A 15,864-nucleotide genomic window follows, 5' to 3' on the forward strand; every position below is an offset into this window, starting at 1 on the left:
CACTTTGCTTTTTCTCTATCTAAATTCTCACATTTGCGACATTAAGACAGATGTATGATATAAATTGCTATTACCTTAAAAGGAATAACGATGCTGCTTACATAGTGTTGGACAGCTCTATACTGTGGAGTTCCTGTGCTTGTCAGTGTAAGATTCGGCTGCGTAATATGTGTGGATGGTGCATTATAGCAAAATGTGTCCTCCTTGATGATTATCCTCACTGGGTGAGCAAGCAGACATCAAAGCCGTGCCGTATTTTGTGAAAGGTTGAACACTGCCTCTGCAAAGGTCACAGAGACACTGGTTTTGGACTGGCATAAACCTCTCGACCTAACGGATATAGCAATACTAAACATGTTAGCCTCTGTTTGCATAAAAATGCATTCATTGACGGAGGTCTGTGCTCGCTGAACACCATTTCTAGTAGTAGCTATGCAGTCTTGCTTCTATAGACATTTTCTAGGTGTTGGGTGAAAGATGGTTACAATGCAGGTAAGTCTGTATCCGTGGTGTTTGTCTTTGCTTTCATACTGCTGAACTACACCCCCTGCTGGTCATAAGAGGATGATGCAGACTGCCTGTACCTTGTCCTCTATGAATCATTCACTGTATATAGTTAGATTACTTTAAAATGCATCCTTCATTACCTCAGTTTTCATTGATCCCATCATTTAGACCAAACATTTTTCATCACAAGGGCGGACGGGTGCATTTTTGAAGCACTCAAGATGAACGATGAGAAGTTCTGAAAGCTTCACCCTCAGCTTGCATTGGAAGACATTTTGAGGAATGCCTCTTTTGATGAGTACAATTTTGTGACATTGAATTCAGCTGCATAACACCAAAGTTATTGTGAGGCTGTGCATTTGAGTATTTGCTGGTGTCCATCATCTGACGTGCCATTTCATTGTTCAGAACGTTTACAACATACAGACGTGTTGCTGCACCAGTACATTATCTAAAACCACTAATATTATATATATATATATGCTTGTATATACCATTGATGTATTAATAGAACCTGGTATATACCTGTTCTCTCGTTCCTTTATTGTATTTCCAAGTGTGATTGGAGGATGGATGTTAGACACGTTTGACGTGTGCTTGCTCGAGTCGCGAGCCTCCATTGGTTGATGTGTAGTGGAGGCCCCGCCCCCTCCCTCCGGACGCCCCATTGGTTGATGTGTAGTGGAGGCCCCGCCCCCTCCCTCCGGACGCCCCATTGGTTGATGTGTAGTGGAGGCCCCGCCCCCTCCCTCCGGACCATCCATTCTAGCCTCACCGTGTCGGAGCCGCCGTGCTGCTGACCGCTGTTGCTGTTGTTGTGACGCAGAACCACGACCGCGGTGGAGCGTGACGAAAAAGGGGTAAAAATAAATAACTGGACTAAAAATTGTAATATTAGGAAAAGTATTCAAGATTGCAGTATCAGATTTCTGATCAGTACTAAACATCAAGCCTTGCCAGCCTTTTGCCATAGCTGTAACGTTAGCTAGCTAACTGTAGCCTGCTAGCTAGACTAGTTAGATAGATACTGGTTCAAACATTTAGTAAAGCAGGAAAACATGCTGTGGCTTCTGGGGTTCATTCCATGAATGATCAATAGGTTTGTTAGCAAGCTAGCTCACACACAGGCAGTAAGTCCGTACTGGCACAGCGCTTAAACGAAGCTAGCTACCTCATTGTGTTTATCTCACGTTATGCCTGTTCAAGAGGAGATTCAGGAGTTAAACTGAGCTAGTGTGCCGTGGAAGAGGCACATAGTGGACTTGATGTAGCCTACTGGTAACCTTGGATATCTCACCCAACAGGAGACCCAGTTGATCCACGATGGCGGACATTAAGAACTTCCTCTATGCCTGGTGTGGGAAGAAGAAACTCACTCCCAACTATGACATCCGGGCAGCTGGGAACAAAAACAGGCAGAAGTTTTTGTGTGAAGTGAGTTTTCTTCCTCAAATTGATGAGTCTAGACGGGTTAAAATTTACTATATACTAGCTAATGACTGGTAAAAAAAAAGCTGGCTGGTACATTTTTTCATTTACCAGGTAAAATCTGTCGGGCTGGTACATTTCTTCATGTACCAATCCAGCCTGTTGGCTGGTAAGCCAAAAGTTAGTTTTCATACTGCTAGGATCACAGAATCCCATTGGACCAATTGAGTATATTTCTAGGATCCCTGAATCCCACAGGATCAATAGTAAATCTTTATATTACATGTTGCATTCTCCTGTTGATCTTTACACATGACCCTCCTCCTCCTCAGGTCCGTATTGAGGGATTCAACTACACTGGAATGGGAAATTCCTCCAATAAGAAGGATGCCCAGTCTAACGCTGCCAGAGACTTTGTCAACTTCCTCGTCCGAGCCGGTGAAATGAATGCTGCAGAGGTGCCAGCTATCGGGGTCAGGCAACTATTTATATCTACACTATAGAACAAAAGATATAGACCTTTTTTTCATTTAGCCAAATGTTCTTATTTCAGTGTCCGCTTGTAGCCAAATGTTCTTATTTCAATGTCTGTTTCTTGAATGTTGGGGTGTCCTCCTTCCATAGACAAGTGTTCCTGACTCCAGTGTGGCCTGTGATGGTGATAATGGCAGCTTTGGGACTCTTCCTTCCAGTGGGCCTCTGCCACCTCATCTGGTCATAAAGTCTGAAGGTGTGGTGACTTTACTAAGAGCTCTCTGGAGCCGCTCAGTTCATGATCCAGGTCGTGACTGGGGCTCTGGAGTTAGACATTAGATGGATGAATTGGTAAAGACAAATGTGCCAGCAAATAACATTTATATAAAGCCTTTTTGTGTCATGTAGACATACAGTACATTTAATCTGCATACCAACATGTTATGGTGGTGAATAAAAACAGTGTTCAGAGCAGATTCTTGGTGCCACAGCACAGGTGGGGTTGTAGTCCTGTCCCTCACTGAAAATATTGATCTAGTGATCAGTCAACCCATTGTTAAATAACAAACTACTAAGCTATCCCATAGGAATTAGCCCTATAACCATACCAGCTGGGCAAGTTGACTTTGCTAGCTACCTAACCTAGCCCTAATTATATTGTCCTGTTTTTTTGCTGTGCAACATATCAACTGACCAGTTGTTAAAACGTATTTCACAACACTGGCTATTCTAGCCAGCAGTCTCAAATAAATGTGACGCTTGTCTGGCACAAGACGGGTAGCTACATTAGCTAGCTAACGTTAGCTAGTCACAAGGCAATCCCAGTCAGCTAACGTAGCCTAGCTTTAGATGACAACAAGTTTGCTTGCTGTGAATAGCCTATGTACGTTGGTTCACCTGTCAACACAACAGAAATGTTAGCCAATTAGTAGCCTAGTAACTGTACCTTTCAGGCTAGAGAGAGGCCCCCAAATCATTTTATTTTCTTATATGGAGTTGCATGGTCCTGTGGACATCAAGATGGGTCCACTGTCGCTTTGGACAAAAGTCTCCTCTTGTTTGTCTGTTACAGGACATGTCCTGTCATGTGTCCTACGGTCTCATCATGATTCCTCTATTTGCAGCAGAAGTGGCCTCAGGACCGATCCCTGGGGTGACCGGTTTGGGATACGCTGGAGAAGGAGGGGGCGGAGCCCAGTGGGGAGGAGGGGGGGGAGGAGGAGGAGGAGGAGGAGGCGGAGGAGGAGGAGGAGGAGCTCCGTGGGACCGAGGGGCCAACCTGAAGGAGTACTACTCTAGAAGAGATGAGCAGGAAGCTCAGGCAGTAAGGCCTTCAACTCCACTAGAGAATATGTTTCATTCCACCAAGGGCCGTATTCTGTAGATTGATGTAGCAGTGCCTCAAATCTATTGTGTACTAGTTTCATTTTCATTTTATTGTTTAGTTTAACAGGGACGGCGCACACATTAAAAGGCAATTGCACCAGAATTAGCAGCTGCTAAATTACACCCCTAGTCCCTGGGCTGATGGATTAAGCCATACAATTTAAAATACACATTGCATTACATAACATCATAACATTTCAACATCATTACAAACTTTAGTAGTATAACATGCATGCCTATGAAACAATACACCATTATGACGATGTGGGAGTAATTTGTGTTCATACTTCATGAAGTTAAACATTGTCAGAACAAATCTTATCACTTTCAGTTTCATTTCCCGTTTATTTATTGACCTTAAGGATCCGTTTGTTCATCAAAGGACCAAATGGCTGTTTGTTCCCCCTCAATAGACTCTGGAGTCGGAGGAGGTTGATCTGAACGCAGGTCTCCATGGGAACTGGACCCTGGAGAACGCCAAGGCCCGTCTGAACCAGTTCTTCCAGAAGGAGAAGAACCAGACAGATTACAAATATAGTCAAGTGGGGCCTGACCACAACAGGTCAGGACAGCAGGGAGGGATTCCACAACCCCTTTCTTGGCCATTGGCCTTCTATTCAAGAATGAAGATATTTCTATATTCATATAACCCTAGTTTTACTAGCTGCGCACATATGTTTTTTAAATGACAAACCATTCCAGAAAGCTGAGTAGGGTTTCATGGGGCCTGTATGCTTTTCTGCTGGACTGCTGCTGAGACAGAGACCTCCAGGGTGTGCTGGAAACACCAGAGAGATCTCGAGAACTATTCTGCTTTGGTTTTGTGAGCTATTACTGAAACTATCTCACAAAGACGATATCGATCTAATTCGAACTGAGCAGAAATATCATGAATAGTTAGAGCTTAGCTGGATGAGGCCGATCATGACACCAGAGTTCACAACCATACTTGTCGAGACATGTGACATAATTTAGGTTGCACTAAAGTTGTCGCATGGTTGCATCCACAACATAGGATGGAATGGGGCACAGTCTATTTCCTGGTTGTGATTTCTGGTGTCATTGTTCCACTGTAGGGTTGACGCCGTCTGTGGACTCGATTGTTGTCTGTGGAATCGACTGTGGAGTCGATAGTTGTTTAAAGTCTGGCAGAAAAACATATGGGCACCCGAGGGTTAATCGTATGAGTGGACTGTAGGCTGCAGAGTGAAGAGGTCAGTTGGTCCAACGATCTGTAATGCACATTAATGGCATCACTTCATTGAAATGTAATAACCCATAATGAATGCTAGACAGTCTTTCTTACTCTCTTTCTTTTCAGGAGCTTCATAGCCGAGATGCAGCTGTTTGTGAGGCAGCTGGGTAGAAGTACGTACCAGAGACACACGGCCTCATGCTCCCGTTCGCTTCGAATATTGTGATATTTCAACGTATATTTTGTAAGAGTGCCGATAAACAAGGTGAGTTTTGTTGTGTAGAGATCACAGCCCGAGAGCACGGCTCCAATAAGAAGCTGGCGGCCCAGTCCTGCGCCCTGTCCATCGTCCGCCAGCTGTACCATCTGAGCGTGGTGGAGCCCTACACCGGGGTCACCAAGAAGAAAGAGGGGGAGACTGTGAGTTTCAAGCTTTATTTGATTCCAAACTATGAACTCATATCTGTCTTCAGCTGACCCAGATCTGAACAAACTTTGATCTAATGGGTTCATTTAAAGTCGCACTGAAACGGACGTTTGAGATCATTTAACCTCCGTAGTTTGACGTATTTCCGACGCAAACAAGCTATGAGGGTGGGACATTTGTTTAGAGGAATTTGATTGGAACATTGACAAGTGGACGGGTTTTAAGAACTTTAGACAGATTCGATAGAAGGATAGCGTTGATTGACGGGTGGATGTCGTGAGATTATTGGCCTAAAATCTAAGGTACCTTGGTTCCTTATCTAAGGTTGTCGTCATTGCACGTGACCTACCGTTTTCCAGGAAGTAAGAAATTATATACTTTGATATAAGATTACAACAAAAGTACAATTTTGTAATTTTTTTGACATACATCGTTGAATAGGTGAACACTATGACCAATTATGTGAACCAAAATGGGACAGAATGCTTTTTTCATTTCAGTGCGACTTTAAAAAAAAAAAAATGCTGTGCAGACCGGTAACTTTGTATATGACTTTTGGAGTATCCCTTTGCAACCAACTTTTGTGGAGGTTGTTTTAGCCTGTTGTTGATATTGAAATTGCTTCATTTGCCAACTGTTGTGTGTTTGTAGCTGGAGGCCTATGAGGTTATCGTTCAGGAGGATTTGCAGACTCAGCTGCAGAGCCTGGTCAGAGAGATGAGCGTTCACATTCCACCACCAGTGAGTCCTCATATTCACATCTGAAACGTGTTCTATGGCTTATTATTGAATAAACATCAGGTTCACTTGCAGAGAGTAACTGAGTCTGAGTCAGTGGGACTTAAAATATCATATATATATATACTGAAGAAGTGTCACTTCTCAATGTTCAAGATTCCAGATTTCTTTATTTTTGACATTATGTCCTTCCTACTGTACAAGTTCAGCCTTGCAGCAACAACAGAATAATCATTTCCAAGATGATAATAATAATAATGCAATACAATAGGACGGCGCTATACTGAGATGAAGGGGAGGGTGTGTTGTGTGTGGAGAGAGAGCGGATGTGCAGTGTCAGGTTCAGTAGGTGTCTCTTCCTGTGTCTCAGCCCCCGGACCCCGACGCCCCCCCGGTGTCCCTGGTCCAGGGGAAGATGGCGGTGTTCGAGCCCTCTCAGAGGCAGAGCGTGGACGGGGTGGTGCCCTGGTCGCCCCCGCAGGTCAACTGGAACCCCTGGACCAGCAGCAACATCGACGAAGGACCGCTGGCGTTTGTGAGTCCTCTGGGCTCGTCTCACCCTGGCTGGGTCTCACCCTGGCTGGGTCTCACCCTGGCTGGGTCTCACTCTGGCTGGGTCTCATCCTGGCTGGGTCTCATCCTGGCTGGGTCTCACCCTGGCTGGGTCTCACTCTGGCTGGGTCTCATCCTGGCTGGGTCTCACCCTGGCTGGGTCTCACCCTGGCTGGGTCTCACCCTGGCTGGGTCTCTCCCTGGCTGGGTCTCTCCCTGGCTGGGTCTCACTCTGGCTGGGTCTCTCCCTGGCTGGGTCTCACCCTGGCTGGGTCTCACCCTGGCTGGGTCTCTCCCTGGCTGGGTCTCTCCCTGGCTGGGTCTCTCTGGCTGGGTCTCACCCTGGCTGGGTCTCTCCCTGGCTGGGTCTCTCCCTGGCTGGGTCTCTCCCTGGCTGGGTCTCACTGGACTGTCTATCTTAGCTAGCGGCATGTCTGCTTTTATGGTCTCTGAACTCAAAACAATGCAAAAAGATAACATTTTAAGTTTTTTGGAAGAGTTTATTATTTGGGCAACAATCATATTTTTGATTGTTTCTCACCAATAACTGATTATTATTTTTGTACCACCCTTTTGTACTTGCCTTAAATTTCAGCTGTCTCATTGGTTCGAATGATTCTGGATGTTGAATGTGAATATTGGGTTCTCTCCTCCTGCAGTGCACCCCAGAACAGATCAGCTCAGACCTGCACTATGAGCTGACGACGCACTTGGAGCAGGACGAAAGCCTCCAGAAGGTACGTGGAGCGACGCGTGTGTCCGAGACACAGGAGAACGTCTGATGGGAAGAACCTCGATGTTCTCTTCCAGTTTGTTTACTGATGGTACAATGAGAGAGGGCTCCAATCCAGATAACACATCACAGATTGATGGAATTGTATAGATTCATAGATTAAAGATTTTTTGAATGCATGTAACCCCTGTCCAGATTATTGGCGAGCGAGATGGGCTACCTGTGAAGAAATTTGAGGCGGACATCTTGGCCGCCATCGAGAGCAATCCGGTGGTCATCATCCGCGGGGCAACTGGCTGTGGCAAGACTACCCAGGTGCCCCAGTACATCCTGGACAAGTTCATCAAGAACGGCAGGGCGTCCGACTGTAACATCGTTGTAACTCAGGTGAGACAAACTATGGAGTTGAGTTGATTCCTGCTGGAAGCACCATGCCACAGTCCCAAGAGATTTCATGAAACAGGATTTGAGTTTGTATACGAGTAAAAAAGGAGGTTGGGTTTCCCATTCCTGTCAAGTGTTTTCTCACTTTATTTAGACAGGATTCAAGCATGGTAGCAGACGATGGGGGAGTAATAGAAATTGACAGGACTGGGAATGGGACCCCAGTTTTCTGAGGAGGTGAACATGTTGGATAGCCAGGTCACACGAAATGTCTTTTCAACGGTCATCGTTCCCTCCTCAGCCCAGGCGCATCAGCGCCGTGTCGGTGGCCGAGCGCGTGTCCTACGAGAGAGCCGAGGAAGTGGGGATGAGCTGCGGCTACAGCGTCCGCTTCGAGTCCATCCTCCCTCGACCGCACGCCAGCATCATGTTCTGTACCGTCGGTAGGTGTCTCTCTCTCCCAGAAAGACACTTTAAGATCCCATTCACGAATGACCAGTCTATTTTGCTTCCTCTCTATCCTTCCTCCCTCCCTTGAGGTCATCTCTAAGTCCAACTAGTATCATGAGCTTTTCCTATCATTTGCTTTGCCTCTAGTTTTTGAGAGCTAACGGGTATTTGTTTGGTTCCAGGTGTGTTACTGCGTAAGTTGGAGGCGGGTATCCGAGGGATCAGCCATGTGATTGTTGATGAAATCCATGAGAGAGACATCAATGTGAGTTGTTGATGATGTCCTTCCCTTCTCACTCTTGTTTAGGAGCTGTATTCGCTCTATTAGCATTAGATCCTGGGTGTTGTAGATTTCATGCGCTACCAACTAAGCAAAACTCATCTAGGAAAAGGAGCACATTTTTCCCGTCTGTACACAATTAAAAATGGGAATATGGTAAATGGACTGCTCTTATATAGCGCTTTACAATGGCCTCTCATTCACCCATTCACACTCACATTCACACACCAATGACAGCAGCCGCCATGCAAGGTGCTAGCCTGCTCATCGGGAGCAATTTGGGGTTCAGTGTCTTGCCCAAGGACACTTTGACATGTCGTCAGGAGGAGGCGGGATTCGAACCGGACGACCCGCTCTCCCTCCTGAGCCACAGCCGCCCCAGGAATAGAAACGAATGTAACTTCAGCGTACGGCTCAGCTGGGTCTCACAGCGTCTTTCCTCCGCTCCCCAGACGGACTTCCTGATGGTGGTTCTGAGGGACGTGGTCCAGGCGTACCCCCAGGTCCGCGTCCTCCTCATGTCCGCCACCATCGACACCACCATGTTCAGAGAGTACTTCTTCAACTGCCCCGTCATCGAGGTCTTTGGACGCACGTTCCCGGTGCAAGGTGAACGCGTTTACGCACACGACCGTAGACGTGTAACGAGCGTCAGTTAAAGAAAGTGTCAGTTAAAGAAAGTGTCAGTTAAAGAAAGTGTCAGTTAAAGAAAGTGTTTGCTGCTTCTATGCTGAAAACTTGGGTCTGTTTCTAATTGGGATTTCCTGAAATATTCCTTTCAGAGTATTTTCTGGAAGATTGCATTCAGATGACCAACTTCATTCCTCCGCCCATGGATAAAAAAAAGAGAGACAAGGACGAGGACGGTGGAGAGGAGGAGGTGAGGGATACTTTTGGACTTTTTAAGCTTTGATCTTCATGCAAAAGTAGAGATTGATAATAGGCAAGGCAAGTTTATTTGTATAGCACATTTCAGCAACAAGGCAATTCAAAGTGCTTTACATGAGACATTAAAAGCATCACGACAAAGTGCAACACATAAAAAGGTCATGTAAAACGAAATGCAAAAAAGGACATTTAAAACAAAATGCAGGAAAAATAAAATAGGAATAAAAGTTACAGTGCAGTGTATGAATAAATACTTATTTGATTTAATAAAAAGCAGTCTTGAGTCTTGATTTAAAGGACAATGCTCGTTTTTGACAACCTGGACCTTATTTACGACATATTATAAGACGTTTGACTCACCGAGATCACTTTGATGTAGTTCGGAGGCCTGTAGAAGAAATTTAAAATCCAGCGCGAGCCAGTATATCCATGTAATGGCGGTGGTCGGGGCACTTAGAATGCAGTTTCTAAAAATCTATTTTGTATATCTATTTCGTTTCGAAAGACGTTTCTAAAGATCATATTACAGAGGCATGTGAACAACCACAACAGGCCTACGCTCTGCAAGCACAACTAGCGATTGTGGATATACTGGCTCGCGCTGGATTTTAAATTTCTTCTACAGGCCTCCGAACTACACCAAAGTGATCTTGGTGAGTCAAACGTCTTATAATATGTCGTAAATAAGGTCCAGGTTGTCAAAAACGAGCATTGTCCTTTAAAAGAACTGAGAGTTGCATAATACTGTAAATCTGTCCAGTCTAGAGTCATTCCTCCCCTCTGTCATTATCCATCACAGACCAACTGCAACGTGATCTGTGGGCCGGACTACTCCGCCAACACCAAGCGCTCCATGGCCCTGATGAGCGAGAAGGAGACCCCGTTTGAGCTGGTGGAGGCTCTGCTCAAGTACATCGAGACCCTGCAGGTGTCCGGAGCCGTGCTGGTCTTCCTCCCGGGCTGGAACCTCATCTTCTCCATGCAGAAACACCTGGAGCACAACCCTCACTTTGGTGGGTATCAGCGATACAGATCATATGCAATTTCACAGCCTGTCAAATATTTAGAGCGTCTGTTTGGGCCTTTCAGAGCTCAGGGGGGCAGAGTTCAAACTGTAAGGAATATTCCATTACATCAACAAATTAAATGGAACCTATTAAACTGGCATAATTGTTTTATGGTTAGTAAGTAAGTAAACTTTATTAGGTGGGCTAGCTTGCAGAAGCTAGCCCAACTTGTGATATTCCCACTTCGCCTTATTCACCTCAGCTGCCATATTGGTCAGTCTGACGTAATTGGGGGTGCGGATGCGGAAGTGCCCGTTGACTTCAGTGTTAAAAGTTCACTGTAAAAACACCACTTCAAGAACCGAAATAGTCAAAATAACAGGCTGAATACACTATCGGGGTTACACACTCATCATTACCAGACTCTAATTGTTTTTCACTGCCGTTGTTTTCGCGTTTGGAAATACATGGGAGTGAATGCAGCTGATGGCTAACTGTGGCTCATTCACCTCCATGTATTTCCAAACGCGAAAACAGCGGCAGTTTGAAGAAATTTAAAATCCACAGCGCGCAGACTGACTTCTCCGTCTGTAGGCTACACTCACATCTCACGTTCTCTACGCTACGATCGGCTTCCATCATATTCTAAGTCATCTTCTATATCCTCAAAATCTGATAAATATTCAGCCATATTGCACACAATATTCCAGGCACCAACAAGCCGATCGTAGCGTAGAGACTGTGAGCCGCGAGTGTAGCCTACAGACGGAGAATAGTTAGTCTGTGTGCTGTGCGCATGCGTGCTGGAGCAAGTGGGGCCCGTGGCTTACTGCAGCAGCTAGCCCACCTCACATTTTCTCCAGGAAATGTACTTTCTAGTTTATATAGCGCTCTTCACAGCACGGATGCACAGAGTACTTAACAGTAATAAATTAAAATCAAACATAGAATAAGCAATCCAAAAACAAATTAAAACGAGATACGAAAACAAAAAGAGAACATTTTCAATGTATTCTACATTGAAAATGAGACTTAATGTTCACATTAAGTAACATTTGGGTCTGGTACGTGTCTCACAGCGTTGTATTGTTCCCCAGGGAGTCACCGGTACCTGATCCTGCCCCTCCACTCCCAGATCCCCAGAGAGGAGCAGAGGCGGGTGTTCGAGCCCGTTCCCGACAACATCAGGAAGGTCAGTGCCGTGGCAGCATTGAAGAGAAGGAAATGAATCTCTTTGTGGTTGGCAGCCCCACAGGGCCTGTGAGCTTCCTTTGTAAAGATTTTTGTTCTGCTGCATTGTTTCTTATACAATATTATTGGACATTGCTGCAGGTGATCCTGTCCACCAACATTGCAGAGACTAGTATTACCATCAACGATGTTGTGTATGTCATCGACTCCTGCAAGTAAGCACCCCTTCTTAAATGGCTTACAATGATAATTCTATTATATTGTCTAATTGGACTAGGAATGGTGTGGAAGATGACATGGTAATAGATTGATTAGCAAACATGGTGTTGGTTCCTCCGCCCAGGCAGAAAGTGAAGCTGTTCACCTCCCACAACAACATGACCAACTATGCCACCGTGTGGGCGTCCAAGACCAACCTGGAGCAGAGGAAGGGGCGAGCGGGGCGTGTCCGGGCCGGCTTCTGCTTCCATCTCTGTAGCCACGCCCGCTTCGACAAGTACGTGATGAGAACGCCGAGCCTCAGACCCCCGCTCTCTCCCAACTCCGCCCTGCCGGAGAGCTTTCTGCTGATTCACTCTTTCTTTAGCTGGAGTTATCAGGCCGGTTACTGTATGTGCTCCCTCGTCTTTATGATTGGATATACAGTGTAGTATATTATATTTAAGTACATTGTGCCTCTTCCGTCTGTGTTTCAAGACTGGAGACCCACATGACCCCAGAGATATTCCGTACTCCTCTCCACGAGGTGGCGCTCAGCATCAAACTCCTGAGGCTGGGGGCTATTGGCCACTTCCTGTCCAAGGCCATCGAGCCTCCGCCCCTGGACGCCGTCATCGAGGCAGAACACACCCTGAGAGGTACAGCCGTCCACTCAGAGATAAACATGGTTGCGCTGTGTTCAGCTCTGTTTCATGTGTTTGATATTGAATTCCTGTCTTCTAAAGTTCTTCTAAAGGACGATTCCCCTTGTGTGAGACAACATATTGATTATTACAACTGTGAGGGCAGGTTTCCCACAAACCACTCCTAGAGATAAAATATGACAGTTGAGATTATCCATATAAATGGCGTCCTAGTTTTAGACGAGGCTTAACTGGCTTTTGGATGTTTTCGTTTTTTTTAATAAAAGAACTGGATGCTTTGGACTCAAACGACGAGTTGACCCCACTCGGACGCATCTTGGCGAAGCTTCCCATTGAGCCCAGGCTCGGGAAGATGATGATAATGGGATGCATATTCAAGTGAGTGTCACACCAGACATAATGAGTCGGTTTACTTGAAGCCTTCCTCCAATTCAAACCTTATTCTTTATATTGTCTCCGGTTTAAAATATTTCTGTGTTAAATCCTCCTTTTCCCCTCCAGCGTTGGAGATGCCGTGTGCACCATCTCGGCGGCCACCTGCTTCCCGGAGCCCTTCGTCAGCGAGGGCCGGCGCCTGGGCTTCGTGCACCGCAACTACGCCGGCACGCGCTTCTCCGACCACGTGGCCCTGCTGTCCGTCTTCCAGGCCTGGGATGAGGCCAGGTGGGTCGACCGGAGGCTTCCTTCCTCACCCTCTAAGTGAACTGGTGGAATGTGAAGCGCTGATCAAACCTGACTGGATTAGTGATGCTTCGGCCACATTCCTCTCAAGTGAGATCATCGATTACGAGCCGCAGCAGAACTAATCCTGACTCACGGGATTAAGAATGCTTCAGATGCAGCCCTCTCAAGTCAGATCATTGATTCCTTGGAGAGATTAAGGATGTTTTCAAATAGCGACCTAGACTCATAGCAATTTTTCCCCCAACAGACAGTTTTAGCCAGTTGCCCATTCATAAGTCTCTGCATTAGCTTTGAGGGATTGTTGACTAGTCCAACTCCTTCCTTTTCAGAATGGGTGGTGAGGACGCAGAATCCAGATTCTGTGACCACAAGAGGCTCAACATGTCCACTCTGAGGATGACTTGGGAGGCCAAAGTGCAGCTTAAGGATATCCTTGTCAACTCTGGCTTCCCTGAAGGTAAATAATGTGTCATGGAAATGGTACACAAGGATGGTATTTTGGCTTGGGACTAGATCTTCTTATATGCTGAAGAAAATATCCTAATGTCCAGTCAGCCATGTACAGTATTTCTCTACTGAAGATTTCCACCATTTGTCTTTGTCACCCCAGAGTGCTTGATGACCCAGATGTTCAACAACGTTGGACCGGACAACAACCTGGATGTGGTCATCTCCTTGTTGACATTTGGTTCCTACCCAAACGTGTGCTACCACAAGGAGAAGAGGAAGATCTTGACCACTGAGGGGCGCAACGCCCTCATTCACAAGTCCTCCGTCAACTGTCCCTTCAGCAGCCACGACATGACCTACCCCTCGCCCTTCTTCGTTTTTGGGGAGAAGGTAGAATGGAGATGATGATTTTATTCTAAAAGCAATTAACAAGTTTCAATAACAATATATTTTTTTAACGGCCTAGTATTTTGTAAAAAATTAACAAATGGTGTCATTTCTGTTTCTGTTTTTCCCGAAACAGATCCGAACTAGAGCCATTTCGGCCAAAGGAATGACACTCGTTAGCCCTCTCCAGCTGATCCTGTTTGCCTCCAAAAAGATCACATCAAACGGCGAAATAGTTGAACTGGATGATTGGTGAGTGTCTTTCTAGTGGTGCATACTGAAAGTTATTAGTGGTGAATATTTGACCTGGAGTACTTTAATCTGGCCTTTTCCAGCATAACCACGGTGAAGCCAAGCGGTTAACTAGTAACAGAGAATCTCTTCTGTAGGATCAAACTGAAGATCCCTCATGAGGTGGCGGGAAGCATCGCCGCTCTGCGTGCCGGCATGGAGGCCCTGGTCGTGGAAGTTACCAAGGACCCGGAGTACATCCGACAGCTGGACCCCGTCAACGAGCGCCTGCTCAACCTCATCCGTCAGATCTCCAAGCCCTCTGCGGCGGGGCTTAACCTAATGGCCAACAACCAACGGTTAGCTGCTCCTAACCACTCTGCATGTGCGGTCGCCATGGCAGATTTAGTTTCATAAATGTACACAAAGAGAACAGAATTTTTGTCATGGAAATAATGGAATGGCGCAGTCTTCTGTGTATATTATTAACATTCGTACATGTGCTGTACTTGCTCGATGCAGGGGCTGGGGAAGTCTTGAAGGAAATGCTGTTTGTGAAACGTGTTTATCTTTTATAACAAGTGTACTGTATTTCTTCTGCAGTTTTGGCGACGGTCCTCGTCCTCCCAAGATGGCCCGGTTTGACGGAGGGGGTGGAGGAGATGGTTACCGGGGAGGCAGCGGAGGCTACAGAGGCGGAGGATATGGAGGAGGTGGTGGAGGGTATGGAGGTGGTGGAGGATACAGGGGCGGTGGTGGATACAGGGGCGGTGGTGGATATGGAGGTGGTGGTGGATACAGGGGCGGTGGTGGATACGGAGGTGGCGGGGGTTACCGTGGAGGTGGTGGTTATGGGGGTGGTAACAGGGGTGGATATAGAGGTGGTTATTAGAATGCCTGTTTTACTGTAGCCTGTTCTGGGTTACTGAAGGGTGCTTAAAGAGGAGGATTCATATGGAAATACGACTTTGTATTGTGTGTAGCAGTAGGTAAGGTTATGATGTACCTATATGCACATATTTTGATTATTCTGTTATTTTTTCTGTCGTTTTGTTCACTTGAGATCAGCCATCCCTATACAAATCTAAGTTACTGACCCACAGGTAAAGAAATGTGCATTGATATCTGTGTAACTGTATTGCCCATCAATATAATGTATCCATAGATGCCCTTTTATCTTCGTTATTATCCTGACCAATGTTTTTGTATATTTGACATCAATTTGGAATTGTGTCCAACAAGGCTGTTTTCTTCAGTTTACAGAAAAACTGCTCTCAAGAAAGCTTCATTAAATTGTGTTCTACTTTATATTTTGTCCTGGATTGTAATTTGTACACAGGGCTCATTTCAGTTGATTTCATTCCCCTTTAACTAGGTTAGGTGAATGAAATACATCTTCTGATTGCTACTTGCATTTTAGTATAGTTAATTTACAATTGGCTTGAACCAATACTTTTATTGAAAGTATACACTATGAATACATCCATTCATTAATCAAATCTATATACTGTCTGTATATAAAAACGATATATGAAAATCTATGAACATATAGTCAAACTATATAATACAAACTGTATATAACATGAAAATCATTAACATCAATCATTAA

At 45.6% G+C, this 15,864-nt stretch overlaps 1 protein-coding gene across 2 annotated transcripts; it reads left to right on the forward strand.

Annotated features, from left to right (window-relative positions):
* Window positions 1–1,311: 1,311 nt before the first annotated feature.
* On the forward strand, window positions 1,312–15,553 carry dhx9 (DEAH (Asp-Glu-Ala-His) box helicase 9). Of its 2 annotated transcripts, XM_084458370.1 has the most exons (28): window positions 1,312–1,367; window positions 1,812–1,941; window positions 2,268–2,408; window positions 2,560–2,665; window positions 3,534–3,733; window positions 4,209–4,357; window positions 5,117–5,163; window positions 5,274–5,410; window positions 6,069–6,158; window positions 6,526–6,690; window positions 7,367–7,444; window positions 7,636–7,827; window positions 8,126–8,267; window positions 8,457–8,539; window positions 9,007–9,163; window positions 9,337–9,434; window positions 10,242–10,455; window positions 11,547–11,641; window positions 11,782–11,855; window positions 11,984–12,136; window positions 12,337–12,497; window positions 12,770–12,881; window positions 13,005–13,166; window positions 13,517–13,644; window positions 13,798–14,027; window positions 14,161–14,276; window positions 14,414–14,614; window positions 14,859–15,553. In XM_084458370.1, exons 2-28 carry the CDS (start codon window positions 1,831–1,833, stop codon window positions 15,145–15,147), a joined length of 3,831 nt encoding a protein of 1,276 aa, XP_084314496.1. In that variant the 5' UTR covers window positions 1,312–1,367; window positions 1,812–1,830; the 3' UTR covers window positions 15,148–15,553. The 2 variants fall into 2 exon arrangements, with proteins under 2 accessions (XP_084314496.1, XP_084314497.1); XM_084458371.1 differs by lacking the exons at window positions 1,312–1,367; window positions 1,812–1,941; window positions 2,268–2,408; window positions 2,560–2,665; window positions 3,534–3,733 and adding an exon at window positions 4,872–5,009 and having other exon boundaries at window positions 4,121–4,357.
* The last annotated feature ends 311 nt before the right edge of the window (window positions 15,554–15,864 follow it).

Source organism: Borostomias antarcticus (genome assembly GCF_949987555.1).
Source record: "Borostomias antarcticus genome assembly, chromosome: 24".
NCBI lineage: Eukaryota > Metazoa > Chordata > Actinopteri > Stomiiformes > Stomiidae > Borostomias > Borostomias antarcticus.

Coding starts and splice junctions, on each gene's coding strand:
- dhx9 (XM_084458370.1), top strand. CDS start 1,831: ATGGCGGACATTAAGAACTTCCTCTATGCCTGGTGTGGGAAGAAGAAA. Junction 10,456..11,546: donor GGAGCACAACCCTCACTTTG/GTGGGTATCAGC, acceptor ATTGTTCCCCAG/GGAGTCACCGGTACCTGATC. Junction 12,498..12,769: donor GGCAGAACACACCCTGAGAG/GTACAGCCGTCC, acceptor TTTTAATAAAAG/AACTGGATGCTTTGGACTCA.